Source organism: Oncorhynchus mykiss, chromosome 18, assembly GCF_057628025.1.
Source record: "Oncorhynchus mykiss isolate SJ-2025 chromosome 18, ASM5762802v1, whole genome shotgun sequence".
NCBI classification, from domain to species: domain Eukaryota; kingdom Metazoa; phylum Chordata; class Actinopteri; order Salmoniformes; family Salmonidae; genus Oncorhynchus; species Oncorhynchus mykiss.
The window spans coordinates 23,041,537-23,056,427 of record NC_143039.1 but is presented as its reverse complement, the minus strand read 5'-3'; the positions used below and the strand labels follow the sequence as shown (position 1 = coordinate 23,056,427).

Below are 14,891 nucleotides of genomic sequence, written 5' to 3'. Positions count from 1 at the left end.
GATTCGTTTATCTAGCCCGGGTTACCCCGATGGGGGGAGTTTGTATCGGGTGAAGGTGATTGCATTAATTTTGGAACAGGGCGGCCTGACGGGCGTGAGCCGGTTCTAAACAAACGTGAAGTAATTAAGCAATTGGAGTGATACATCGGATTAGTGATGAGTCGGATTCTGTGCAAAAGTGATTGCGATAAAAACGCTTTATTTTGAACATTATTTTGAACATTCAAACATTTATTTTTATGGAAAAGAGATGTTGTATGTTTCTGGACGATTGGCCAAGGGGGGCAGATTGCTGTTTGATTAGAGAAATGCGCTCCTCCCTCCCTCCCCGCTTTCCACCCGATGACATGATGCGCCCTTGCTTGGTTCAACCCGGACCAGGAACATAGAACTCCCTGATATCACAGCGCGAGACGGTCAGGTCCAATGATTATCCATGGGGCAATGTTCAGTTGCGTGCTCAGTAGAATGCTCTATGTTTTGTGTAGGGTGTTTGTCTTTATTCATTAAATATGATATTATGTCCTAATATGTTGGAATACATTATGTAGCCTATTGGCCATTGATATTGAAACTAGTGAAAAGTATTGATCATTGAGTGATATACTAATGTTAATTGACTAAATACATTTTAAGGTGCATTTTGGATGAGCTCCGTTCAACCGACAGAAACTACAGCCCCCATAGTTCCTTGCAAAATCTCACAGACTCAGTTGCTCTCAGAAATGCATTCAACTGGACAACAGCGCGCACACGAGTTCAGTCGGGGAAGAATTTAGAGGTAGGTTTTACCTACTTTCCTTGTCAATGTATAAAGTTGTATGTACATTGTTTAAAACCCAATTATTGGTGTCAACTTCAGCTAGCTAACAAGTTCACCAATGTTCCCTGCAAAAATACAATATTAACTCGCATGATGTAGCTAATATTAGCTAGATAATGTCAGCTACTGTAGACAGTTAACGTTAGCTAAATTGTCTAGGCTAGTTGATGTTAGCTGTAGCTAGCTCTCTGACATTGTTCACTGGCAAGGGGTTTATCAAAATAAGCTCAGCTACCTCTTCCAGACAAGCTTAGCTACCTAACGTTAGGTTTTCCAGACTGGAATCTGGTTAGCTAACGTAACTAGTTAGCTAACATTGAATATCGCTCGTGCCAGCCATGCGTGCAGAAGTTGCACCCCTGTTTTAGCGAATACTTTTTAAAGTAACTATGTCGGGTCTCGCATGCATTGCAATTACAAAGCTATTTAACTATGGTAAACTGAAATGCAATAGCTGGTCTAGAGGTAGACGTTACAAAAGTCGTTCGTTGTGAATCTATTTTTGGAGCGTGTCAACCCCAGGTTAGTAAATCAGTCCAACAGAGAACAACAACATTATAATACACTGACTGCACCCAAATAATACTCGTGACCTGACAGCTCAGATCTGTTTGGGTCGTTGTTTACCATGGTTGTTACTACAATACGTGTGATTTGATGTCCCTGCCCGGGAAAGGACAGCTTTGGACATAGGGAGTTTGGTTGAGCACCATCCCACAAAATAATGAAGAATACAGCACTCTTGTCAGAAAACAAACTTTGAATGACTATTTGCAAACATTCTTGTATTTTTCAGGTTCACAATGACCAGAGGTCCAGCTGTAAACTAGCTTGCTTTCAATCATTGTTAATCCATGGAATGGAGCAAAGGTTGACCTTCTCTCATACATACAGTATGAAAATAGCTGCAGGTAGCACTTTACCGCCATGTTCGTCATTGTGAAAGGTTTCCCTCTCACCCCCTCTGTAATGTGTAACACTGGATCCTCTGTGGAAGGGAATAGTGCTAACAGGAATCTCTACTTGTCTGCTTAGAACATCTGAATCTGAAGGTTTAGGCCCTACTCTCTGGTTTCTATGAAAATTCCTATAGCAAGCCTCTTCACTATAGCAATACCACTTAGTCATTTGATACAGTCAGACGTAGACTTGGGACTCCAGTGTCCACTGTCAGGCCACTACCATGGTGAACAAAGACGCTATGGTGAGTGGGGACAGGGCTGTGGAGGAAGAGGCTGAACTGGACCTGAAGGAGACCTCCCCTGGAGAGCCTGACCCTGAGATGGCTCTTCCCCCACCTGAGGACCCCTCAGACGGCCAGACCAAGACCGCCCGGACCTGGGAGTTGTCGGTGGTGTTCCTGTGTTTCTATGGGTTTATGGTGCAGCTGAAGCCTGGGGAGCCCTTTATAACACCAAACCTGCTCAGCATGGAGAAGAACTTCACCAGGGAACAGGTCAGTGATGCACAGTCAGGGACCTCACAATACGATACCTAGGTGCCGATATCTTGGCCAGGTCGCAGTTGTAAATGAGAACTTGTTCTCAACTAGCCTACCTGGTTAAATAAAGGTGTTATCAACTAGCTTACCTGGTTAAATAAAGGTGAAATAAAATATAAAATATTGCGATTCGATACTGTGATTTTATTGTGATTCGATGTTCCAAACATATTGCTCACCATATGTCTGCTGCAGAGGGACAAGAGAGAGCCATGAGAAAATGAGTTTTGATCAGTCATGGAAATAAAAGTGCTGAAAACAAATTGGCGATATTGTCAGTGGTATGATATATATGATATATATATATATATATATATATGTCACAAATAATATCCCGATATGTAACTGTTTAGATTTCCATCGCTATTAAGAACCAAAGTGGAAAGCGGCATCGTTCTTGTTTGGAACGATTAGTTGACTGCATTGACCTAACAGAATAGCATGTGAACTTACAGTGAATCTAACAGCAAGGAGGAGGAACTGCACCGCTTGGTGGGAAGCAGCCGCAAGAGGAGAAAACAATGGCGGAAACTATAAAAACGTCCATTACACGTTTCAAAATATTGCATGCAGTATGGATCTCTTGCAATATGGATCTCTTGCAATATGGATCTCTTGCAATATGGATCTCTTGCAATATGGATCTCTTGCGATATGGATATTGCACGTCAATATTTTGATTACGATGTGAATTCAATACTTTTGGAGCACTAGTAGGAAGGATCGAGAAACTTATCTTCACTCTTGCTTAGTAAACAAGTATTTTGTTAGTCGTGTCAACTATTGCTATCGGTCTTCTACTGAATTAAAAAAAAATGTATTTAACCTTTATTTAACTGACTTGCCTAGTTAAATAAAGGTTACATGTAAAAAGAAAATGATATATATATATATATATATTTAAAGGCCAGGGCATGTCAGTTCAACCTGAGGCCCAATTGATTTTGAGGGATATGAAAGGCAATGTCCTGCGCTGGAGGCTATAGCCTTGTATGTCACATAGAATGGCGACCCTGATATAAGCTATATCAGCTGACACGTGTTCCATCTGAATTTATACTAGGAGCTTGAACTACAACCGCTCAATCCTAAAGTAATTGAACCAGTGTTCCTTAGTCATGGAACCCACTGGACTGTAATAAGGCTATCAGTGTGAGTGCAGTAACCCCTCCTCAGTATGGTCAAAGTTCACATTCCTACAAATTAGGAGTCTTTTTCTGATTGGTTACTGTAGGCTTGTCTGGCTCAGTATCAACTAATGAACCTAATGGCCTGACGTCTGCAGTCTCATTGGAAGGTGTCCTTGCCTACAATGTAGCATTAGTTCAAATGAAGGGGATCAGTGAAGGTTTTTGCTCCCCTCATTTCCTGTAGAGGGGGATTAACGTTGTTGCGTTGGCAAAAGGTGTCAGCACAGCGACAAGGTTATTCTGAACAGCATATGAGGCATGTGCATTTGTCAGTGTTCGAGGACTCACAGGAAACTAGCCTAAATATGCAATTTGAGAACACCTGCCGGCACATTTATAGAGCCTTCAGCTACAACAACTTTTTACAAGGAGAATTAGATACCACGTAGTCCTCTGTCTCTTCTATGTGGTCTCCCCCTCTCATACCCGCCATTCTCTTCCTCCAGGTGACCAATGAGATCAACCCGATCCTGTCCTACTCCTACATGGCGGTGCTGGTGCCAGTCTTCCTCCTGACAGACGTCTTGCGTTACAAGCCCGTCCTGGTCCTCTCCAGCCTCAGCCACGTGGCCATCTGGCTCCTCCTTCTCCTGGGCTCCTCCCTCTTAGAGATGCAGTTCATGGAGTTCTTCTACGGCATCACCATGGCAGCACGCGTGGCCTACTCCTCCTATATCTTCTCCCTGGTCACCCCAGAGCTCTACCAACGCGTGGCCAGCTACTCACGCTCTTGCGTCCTCATGGGGGTGTTTGCCAGCTCGGTGCTGGGCCAGGTGTTGATATCTGTAGGCAGGCTCTCCTTCGCCACGCTCAGTGCTGTCTCCTTGGCCTTGGTGTCCTTCGGCCTGGTGCTCTCCTGCTGCCTGCCCTGGCCCAAGAGGTCCTTGTTCTTCAACAGGGCCCACCACGCTGCCCAGAGGAACCTCCAGGAGCAGGCTGCCGCCCAGTCGGAGCTGGCCAGGATGAAGCAGGGCGAAGCGGGCTTGGGTTTAGGTGACACACCCTCCCTGGCCCCTCTCAGCTCTGGTTCCTCCTGGAGGGACTCTGTGTTTATTCAGATGCTGAAGGAGCTGAGGAACGTGCCGCAGAGGCCCAGCCTGAGACTGTGGAGCCTGTGGTGGGTGTTCAACTCCGCTGGCTACTACCTGGTGCTGTTGTACGTCCATGTCCTGTGGAACAAGGTGTACCCCGCCACGGAGAACAAACACGTCTACAACGGAGGGGTGGAGGCTGTCTCCACACTACTGGGTGAGGGATCCATTTCCCTAGGTTTTAGTCTGGGTACAAAGGCCCTCCAAAGCCAGGTATACAAGTGTTTTAATGACCAATGTGTAGCATTCACCTGGGTCTTTACTGTCTGACAGGGTTGGAGCCTGTGTTCTCCAAGTCAATGATTCCTACAAAATATTAACACCCCTACAGCAGTTGGCAGAGGTAGTAGTGAGCGCACCATGGCAACATGCTTCAAGGTACATATTTTCTCAGTCAAATGAGTTGTCTTAGACCAGGGTTTCCCATCTCCAGTTCTCCAGTACCCCCAACAACACACGTTGTTGTAGCCCCAGGCTAACTCGCCTGATTCAATAGTTTACAAGTAGAATCAGGTGTGCTTGTCCGGGGCCACAACAAAAATGCGCACTGTTGGGACTGGAGTTGGGAAACACTGTTTTAGACTGACCCCTCTCCAATTATTTAATTATGACTGAAGTTACATGACCTAAACAGCTGACAAGGACAGGAGACATACAAAGCCCATCAATCTAGGAAGAGGAATTCCCATGAAGCAGAATGTGGTGAGACAACAGAAGACTAAACAGTCACGTTCTGTTGAAAGGTGTGGAAGATGACAATGGTTTAGATGTTGATAGATGTTGATGTCCATCATCTAAACAATGGTTTAGATGATGGAGATGACGCCAGACAATGTGCTGCTCCCCATAGTCATTTAGTATAATTATTTTATTGATGCATAATAATAACATAAAGGCTTACTGAACCAGCAATCCCCTCTGTTTGCCTTGATAATGATAATGTCAAACTGTGACCCTGAGTCCACACACAGCATTTATTAAATGAAGTTCCCCCAAGCCTTAATCACCTACTCAGTCATTAACTTAGTCAGCTTATCTTCTTCGACTAACTCTACCCCGTTTACTCTGTCCCAGGTGCGATCACGTCGTTTGCAGCGGGCTTCGTGAAGATCCGCTGGAACCTGTGGTCTGAGCTGGTGATTGGCATCATCACGGCTCTGCAGGCTGGCCTGCTGCTCCTCATGGGGACCACCAGCAACATATGGGTCTGCTATGTGGCCTACTCCCTCTTCAAGGGTTTCTACCAGTTCCTCGTGCCTATCGCCATGTACGTTTCCTTAGGTCTACTTTTATTTAACGTTGTTGTATACATATAATGGGATTTTGGGGATTTTCATGTTCAGACGTGTACAGTGTATGAATGCATTGTCAAATAGAACTGTCACGTCTTTCTTACTTTAGGCTGTACATTTAATCTGCCTACTATCCTGTTGTGGTGTTTGTAGTTTCCAGATCGCCTCGTCGCTCACCAAGGAGCTGTGTGCCCTGGTGTTTGGGGTCAACACTTTCCTGGCGACCGTTCTGAAGACCATCATCACCCTCATCGTCTCTGACAAGAAGGGTCTGGGACTAGACGTGCACTCCCAGGTCAGTCACACACACTCTGATTACGACCACGCTCAGACGACTTCCTGCAAGCTGACGTCACCCATATGGGAACACCATATGTTTTCTAATGAGTGTTGTTCTGTTCTCCAATAGTTTCTGGTCTACTTCTTCTACTTTGCCTTGCTGACGGTTATCTACCTGGGCTGTGCTGCCTTGGTCATCATTCGCCACTACAGGAACCAATCGGCAGGAGGGGGAGGGGACACAGACCAGGCCACGCCCACTGAGCTATGTTCCGTACCATCAAACCCCTCAGAGACGGAACCTCTGTCCAATGGGAACAACGTGAAGGCCTGAAAGGAATATTCTGGAATGTTGGCAGTGAAGCCCTTTATCTACTTCCCCAGAGTCAGATTAACTCGTGGAGACTATTTTTATGTATCTGCATGCAGTTTGAAGGAATTTGCTAACTAGCGTTAGCCAAATTGCTAACTGCCATTAGCGTAATGACTGGAAGTCTATCGGAACAGCTAGCATGCAAGTTGTCCCTGTAGACTTCCTGTCGTTGCGCTAGCTAACGCTAGTTGGCATTGGCTCGCGAAACTACCTCTAACTTCTTTCATACTGGATGTAGAGACATAAAAATGGTATCCATGAGTTCATCTGACTGTGTGGAAGTAGATAAAGGGTCTCCTTGCCAAAATCTTTAACTAACCCTTGAACATTGTGTCATCTTTACATCAACACCTAAACCCCCTACACTGACTTTGAGTGGTCTAAACGGTCTCGGAATCTCTCGCTACGGCTTCCACACGACTGCACAAGGACAGATGAGACTTAGAGGTGAGTCGAGACCTCATGACACTTCGTTGGATGTGTTGGGGGAGTGTAGTTTACCAATGTTAGTGAACAGTCACTGTTCTCAGCCCTTAGTGCCTTATCTGTTATATCCAACGTGTATTCAGTTCACCAAAAGGATGTTATTATGGAATACATATTTTTTTCTCAATGTTTTTAAAGAATTACAGGCAGGGCCCACCTACATTACTACAAGATAATATATAAAGAAAAGCTCACTCGATCGAGCCTAATGGTCTTGTATGCAGCGGTGGAAAAAGTACCAACTTGTCATACTTAATTAAAAGTAAAGATGCCTTCATAGAAATGACTCAAGTAAAAGTCTAAAAGTATTTGGTTTTTAAATAAAGTTAAGTATTAAAAAGTAAGAGTATAAATTATTTCAAATGACTTATTAAGCAAACCAGATGGCACAATTGCATTTTTTTTATTCATCAGTAGCCAGGGGGACACTCCAACATTAAGACATACTTTACAAATTAAGCACTTGTGTTTAGTGAGTCCGCCAGAACAGAGGCAGTAGGGATGACCAGGGTTGTTCTCTTGATAAGTGTGTGAATTGGAACACTTTTCTGTCCTGCTAAGCATACAAAATGTAGCAAGTACTTTTGGGTGTCATGGAAAATGTATGGAGGAAAAAGGACATTATTTCCTTTAGGAATGTAGTGAAGTAAAAGTTGTCAAAAATATAAATAGTAAAGTACAGATACTTCTTAAGTAGTACTTAAGTATTTTTAAGTACTTTACACCACTGCCTGTAAGTAGCAATACATGACCTTGTATGCGGTACAAATCACATTGTGGGAGCACCTCTAAGAGAATGAATTAGGCTCTTTGGGAAGGTTTACATCCTAAGCAACCTGCCTCAACATTGTTTCGAAGTACAACAGACCAGCATATAGCTACTGTAGTAGGTCAATTTAAGGAATTTTATTTTTTGGCTTTAGACCAATCCCTACTTCTCACTCAAACAGTGTTTTGTTTTTAATAGTCAGAGTTTGGGCCTAGTTGTCAGCCTAATGTTCTCAGAGAGACTGTTGACATGTACTATGTAGTGGCTGCTTTGCTCTTCTTATCCCAGAAACATCCCAAATGGTGTTATCCACGGGGGATTATGTTCAGAGGTTTCCAAATACAGGGTAATCATATGTTCCCTGATGTTAAAGCATGTTTGTTTTCGTAACTCTGACTGAGAATATAATAATCTCAAGTAGAGGGGACCAATAGGAAATGATCTACAGAAACAGTCTAATTCTACTGGACTACTTCTTCTACTGATGGAACAATAGCCTGTTTATATTCAGCAAATGATTCACTGTTTGCGATCATTAGGAATTGTCGACAGTTGCTGCAATTGTATTGATTAGCGAAAACCATATTTTTGAATCTGTGTCTATTGTTAGCTGTACAGAAGTCCTCCAGTGAGAGAGGTGTGCCCCACAGGATCATGATTACTATGTGATCACATTAGCATTGCTTTAGATTAAGTAGACACATGACAGGATGCATTTTTGGGCTGCTGAATCTTCCTGAAGATTTTTCTCTGAAGTGTAAAAATATTTTCTAAACGAAGCCCTTTGTGTGTATGTTCACTACACTCCCATTGTCTTAGGTTTAATCAGCGATTGCTTGTGAACAAAGCAGATGCCAATTGTTTTAGGGCCTTCAAACTAACCATGTCAGTGGATTTTTTGATTTCACCTTTATTTAACCAGGTAGGCCAGAAGAGAACAAGTTATGCTTGCTGCCAGTGAGTAATTCAATGCACCTTGTGTCAGGAAGTGTTTTAGCTACCATTTTGTGTATAGTTTTGCTTACGGGAGGGTGGGGTAAGTTGAGCCATTTTTTACGTTCAGCATCACTGCGAGATATATTGTATTCTTTCTAACAAAGATATCGACATATATTTCAGGATGTTGTGTATCCCTGGAAATAATCAAAATTCATGTAAACTTTACAGTTTTGAAAACATAGATTGTCTGGGGGAAAAAAGTGGTCTCTTGGCACAATTTACCCCGGGATTCGGGTAACTTAATTCACGGAATAGGGCAAGTTAAGCCGCATAGAAATGTCTCTACTGAATGAAATATTACCAATACCTTTTTAAAATATCTATCTTTATTTCCTGAACACAATTGCTTTTTCTTTTTAATAATTTTAAGCACCTTTTTAACACAGGCTCCTAACAAACACTTTGTACTTTATATATATATATATATATATTTAATATTGGCCAGGCCCTGTTACCTCATATCCCAGCGATAATGCCTTGCATTTTGCCTGGGAAGAAAACACTTCAATTGGCTCAACTTTTACCCCAAGGCAAACATTTGGATTATATTAGCACACACATATACAAAAATTTCATGCTTATGTATAGAATAATCTTAAAATGATCTACTTTGCTTTAGATACAAGCATCATGAAACCTCTATAACATAAAATAATTTGACTTGCTGAAAATCTTTTCTTTTTTACTTTACTTTTTTCATGTGGTTTCTTCCTTCAGACTCCATGAAATGATGACCCTCTTCCGAGATATTTGGTCAAATTATAACATTTTGTGTAGGGTTTCCTAGAAACAAGGATGGCTCAACCTACCCCACTCTTCCCTATTTTTGTTGAAATGTTTTCATGCAGATTTGTCTTTTCTCCCCCAGCAGTGCTAATCATATGTTCATTGTCATCTTTTGTAATAGGAAGCCCACATGAATGTGAATGTGTAAACTGGAGTATAGTTGTTATGAACTACTGCAAATGAGTTTTGAGGATTTAGCAATGAGCTGGCAGACCTTTATTCTGCATGTTATTTTCCAGAATTTTCGAATGAGCTATTTTGTATTGTTTAAATGCAGGGGTTCTCACAATGTTTTTGCTTCGTGACCCACCAATTGAGCTGTGTTTTGAGTCTCCACCCACCATAAGGGTTGAGTGGTAAAAAACAAACATACACAGACCAAAGCATAAATACAAAATATGATCTTGGCAGCGGACACAATATTTTGCCGTTTCAAAGCTAATCCCCTGCAATTCCACATCCTGCCATGGAGCTGAAATAACATTTTTGCAATTTTAAAACCAATTTCCTTCAATTCTATGCATTTTGCCATGGAGCTGAAATTTTGTTTGCTTGTAAGCAAATTTCATACAATTCTATGCATTTTGACATGGTTGGTGTTCTTATGCACCAACATAACATCAGTGGAGGCCTGATTGTCTAGCTTTTATTTTGTTGATTGTAAATTCTCAGATTATAGGCTATTATTGAAAAATGTATAGGTCCGTTCTCTTTTCTGCATCCCATCCCACAGTTTGGGAACTACTGTTTTAATGGAACAATTTATTTATCTGTGCATAAGAGTGAAATTGGGTTTTCTTAAACGTTTGTCACAGGAAATAAAAATGCAAAATGAAGTTGAAAAATGTAAATATATTTTAGGCCGATGTTTATTCTTTGGAATCTGACAACTCTGGGAACTCATATCTGGTGTACCCTTTACATTCTAAATGTGTACCATACTTAAAGTACGCCCATAAATGCAGATTACACCTAACCAATTTTTTTTATTGAAGTTACCTTTAGTTTAATTTAATTGCTGTGCATAGGAAGTGGTTTGCTGAATTCCTGTCGCCTTGAGTAGTCTTAGGACCATCTTACTACAAAACTGAGAAATCATGTCAGAATATAGACTATAGTAGTTTGAGTGCCTATTAATTACATGTAGGGTGAATAAAAGATGTGTGAACAATACAAGCACTTAACTTGAGAATGCTATGCAACTTGAACTTGGCACTATTCTCTAATTGATTTTTAAAGGTCATATCTCAAGGTAGGTTTCAGCATATAGTGATGAGGTTGTAGAGTATACAATGATTTTTACATGGTCATATGGCCTCATAAACAAATACAAAGGTATGAGATTAATTGCACCTAATGGTCTATATGCCGTGCAGTATACTAGCCAACGAGTTCAGTATAGGATAAGCTTTGGAATGTTAACTGTCAGAATTGTTCATGTTTATTATTGTCACACTGACTTCAATCAATGCCGAAAATATACACTTTGGGTGAATGACTGTGAACCTATTTTGTTGCTGTAAAAAAAAGACATGTCAACATTTTATTTTTGATTTACAAATAAATCAGTTTGGAAAAACAATGTAGCATTTGTTTGTTTGCAATAAACATTGATGACATTGAGAGAAATGGCACAGTACATGTCACCTCAGAAAACTCTTCATCAGGGTCATACACCGGTTAATTCAGTGAGCTGCAATGCTTTGGATTTTGGATAAAAAGCCTTATTTAATTTCCATCACAGTGCATAGACATGAAAAACACTTAAGAGCACTTTTTGATAATTTTGAAACGCAAAAGGACATTGCAAAACAAAAACATTGTCATTTGATGTTTGATACAAAATGTCATGATTCTTGGCCCAGACTCATCTCTCTTCCTCTGTCAATACATAGATCCATGGAGTACATTACTGAAAAGTGTGAATGTTAAAACTACTTGACAAAATGTTAAATTGCAAAATAAATACTCCTTTTGTTATCAAAACATTTTAAATATCCTGTTCTCTTTTGATGTCCCCTAGCAAAATAAAACCATCCAACATTTACGACAATGTTATAGATAGTGCTTCAAAAACTGGTTATATGTACTGATTACAACAATGTAAAGTGAATAAAAAAATTACAACATTGGATAATAAACATTTCATGTACAATACTGCAACAATTAGCTTGTTGGACTCAGAACAGAATGTGTCCTGTTTAATCTGTAGGTGTGGTTTGATTCTAGGGCAAACTGTTAAAAGGCTATAGACTTTCTACAGTGCAGGTATTATGCTTTTGAGGGTAAGACCACAAAAAAAAAAAAGTACATTGTGATAGTCTTATCTAACCCCCAATGAACATGGCTTTCTGAAGTGGACAGTGAAAGGAGAAGTGGAATGAATACAAACTCTGAAAACCAGTGTTGAGGTGTTTACAGAACAGCGATTTAGACGTATGTGCAGGGGGTCGGGGTGGGCTGTTTAGTCAGCTGCGATCAGTGTAAAAAGGGGGTGGCTTGGAGGGGGTCCATCTCTTAGCCTGGTTGTCGCTGTTCTTGATCAACCCCATATTATGGATATGTGGTCCTATTTGGCCAGCTGGACTGAGTGTATTGAGAAGGGGAATGTAGCTGTTATATACAAAGCACCATTGTGTGTGTACGTATCAGTGGAGGCTCCTCAGAGGAGGAAGGGGAGGACCATCCTCACTGAAATTTCATAAAAATTTAAACATTAGAAACATTCAAGTTATACTTTTTAGATAAAACTATACTAAATATATTCTTATGTCACCAAATAATTGATTAAAATACACTGTTTTGCAATGATGGTCTACAGTAACTTCAAAAGCACTGTCTGGGGTAGCACCATGGTGTAGCCAGAGGACAGCTAGCTTCCATCCTCCTCTGACTTCAATACAAAACCTAGGAGGCTTGTAGACCTCACCCCCTTCCATAGACATACATGGTAATTATGACCACTTCCGGAGGAAATCCTCCAACCGATCAAAGCTTTTAGGATCAGAGAACAAACAGTGTGTTGTATTGGGATTGTGCCACAGAGCATTATGGGGATTCTATGTGTTGAGAAGCTTGGTGACATTGTCGGATAGAGATTAAGAGTGAACAGTGATAGTTGAGCATTTTTGGTATTTTATTCAATTCAATTTTTTTTTTTTCAAATGACAGGAGACAGAAGAGGTATATAAATTGTTTTCTTGGTTTTAGAACTTAATTTTTGTGCCCAGCTAGTGCAACTGATTTAACATTTTTTCAAGTTAGCTAGCTACTGAAGTTAGCAGTTTGTGGACTTTGTTGAAGAACCCCTTTCATTCTCTGGGGTACACGGAAAAGGGAGGGTCGACCACTGCCTGAGATCAGTTTCATGAAGAAAGATGAAAAGGTGAGGGTGTTCAATACCAACTGGTATCAAAAGTAAAGCTGGTAACATCAAGCTGCCTGTATTGCTGGCCTTGCCTGCTTTAGGGAAAGTCTGAGCCTTGGTCAAAAGGTGGGTACAGTGACCTGAAGAACATCGATCGTTCAGCTAAACGGCAAAACAAAAGCAGGGAGAATATAAATGCCGACATTCAAGCTTCTGGGGAAAAGCTGCATCGATAGAGGACATGACGAGAGGGGGAATTCCCGCCAACAAGGGCAACTACAAGGAGCTTGCAGAGGTAATTGCACGTTAGGATGCTTTACTTGTTGAACATATCGACCTTTTGACTTGTTTTTTCTAGGATGTCGAAAACAATTCAGAATGATTTGATAGCTTCATCGCATCATCCATAAACATTTCGATTAAAGAGAGAGGTTGACACAGCACATTTTTTCGCGTGCACTCAAGTAAGCTTTCTACTTTCCTCCGGGATTTATTTAGCAAAGAACACAACCACTCAGGACAGACACAAGTAAAAACTCATGACATAAATGTTGCAGCAGCCTAGGCACACCTAAACGCTAGAAATCGGACATGCTGTATGGGATGAAAACGAGACTATATTTCAGTCTGATTAACCTTTTTTACAACTAATTCATCACTGGCATACTTTATAGGGTCCAGAGTTTTCCTAGTTAGGTTACCATATAAGGAAAAATTCCAGGCCCCAGGGGGTCTGAGACCTATCGTGCCACCAGTCTGCTTGCAGTTGTCAGTTATGGTCAGGTATGTGGATGATCAGGGCTTTAATTAGGAACGTTTCTTGGGCTACTTTGATGTGTCAAGTGGGCGAGATGCGCCGCAGTCTGTGTTTGACTTAATGAATTTTGAGATGTCTGAGTTTAACTTCATAGAGAAACTTGTTGTCATAACCTATGACGGCGCAGCTGTAATGGAATGTATCTGCTATTTGTATTTCCAGCTAAGTCCCCTCCTGTTCCCTTATTAAGAGGTGATGATCACTCCACTACCATTGTCAACTATCTCCTGACATGAACTGAATCCATGTCTTATGTGCTCGCTCATCCACTGGCACATTGAATGTTTCCTCTCCAAGCACTGAGTACCCCTATCAATTTTCTCTCGTTACTGTATTTCGAGTCAAACACAAACACAATCACATTATTACACATCAATGACTTTACTCCTTGCTTGGACTAACTCATTCTTAGCCCTTTTGTCTAACTGTGTAGTGTGTTGTGTTATTGTTTGTCTTTTTAGGCAAATCCTGTCCTGCACTGGTCAAGCCTCTGAACACCTCAACTCATGCCTCATACCCTCATTCAATCACTGCTGTGGTCCTTTTCCAACACTGTAAGTAGCCCTCATTCCCATTACCCATAATAGTGTACTATAAATGGCTTTATTAAATGCTTTAGGTTAAAATAATTAGTCATTGACGATTTTTGAAACACACTTTGTTGTCCCCGTGCGTTCCACACCTATACCCTGGGTCTACCATCCTCCTATTTATTTAAGTCACCAGCCTCCACTGGTAGGTACGTTTTGTTAGGCCTCCTGGATTGGCTGATGTGTTTGTGTGGGTGTTTCATTAGGCTTATCTCTTGATCTGGCTGTAGTGTGTGTGTGCGTTTGGTCGGTCAGTCCTATCGCTTGAACTGTCCGATGTAGCTGTTCTCGATGCAGAGCACGGCGTAGGAGCTGTGACAGCTGCTGGTTCTCTGTTGGAGGAGCTGGCCCTCTTGTAGAGAGGAGGCCATGCCCGTCAGCGCACGCTCCCCTATACGCCACGTCTCACAGTAGTTATCCACCTGGCCGTGCCCCCTGCTGGTCGAACCGTGCCATATCATCTTGTCTGGCCTGGGTGAGGAGAGGGAATAAGGGAGAGAACGAGATGAAGGGATGAATCATCATATT

General features: G+C 41.5%; 2 protein-coding genes across 7 annotated transcripts in view; one reads left to right on the top strand and one right to left on the bottom strand.

Moving 5' to 3' along the window:
• The first annotated feature begins 437 nt into the window (after positions 1-437).
• On the top strand, positions 438-11,172 carry LOC110495442 (reduced folate transporter). Its single transcript, XM_021570683.3, has 6 exons — positions 438-781; positions 1,620-2,279; positions 3,961-4,762; positions 5,680-5,872; positions 6,051-6,192; positions 6,307-11,172. The coding sequence occupies exons 2-6, from the start codon at positions 2,007-2,009 to the stop codon at positions 6,508-6,510; spliced, it is 1,614 nt and encodes a 537-aa protein (XP_021426358.2). The 5' UTR covers positions 438-781; positions 1,620-2,006; the 3' UTR covers positions 6,511-11,172.
• The window catches only part of LOC110495439 (uncharacterized), a 75,657-nt gene continuing 71,864 nt past the window's right edge, over positions 11,099-14,891 (bottom strand). For all 6 annotated transcript variants that reach the window (XM_090207843.1, XM_090207840.1, XM_090207842.1 and 3 more), the window contains exon 42: positions 11,099-14,834. In XM_090207843.1, coding sequence (XP_090063969.1) covers positions 14,621-14,834 — 214 coding nt within the window. In that variant the 3' untranslated portion in view covers positions 11,099-14,620. The remainder of the gene's footprint in view (positions 14,835-14,891) is intronic.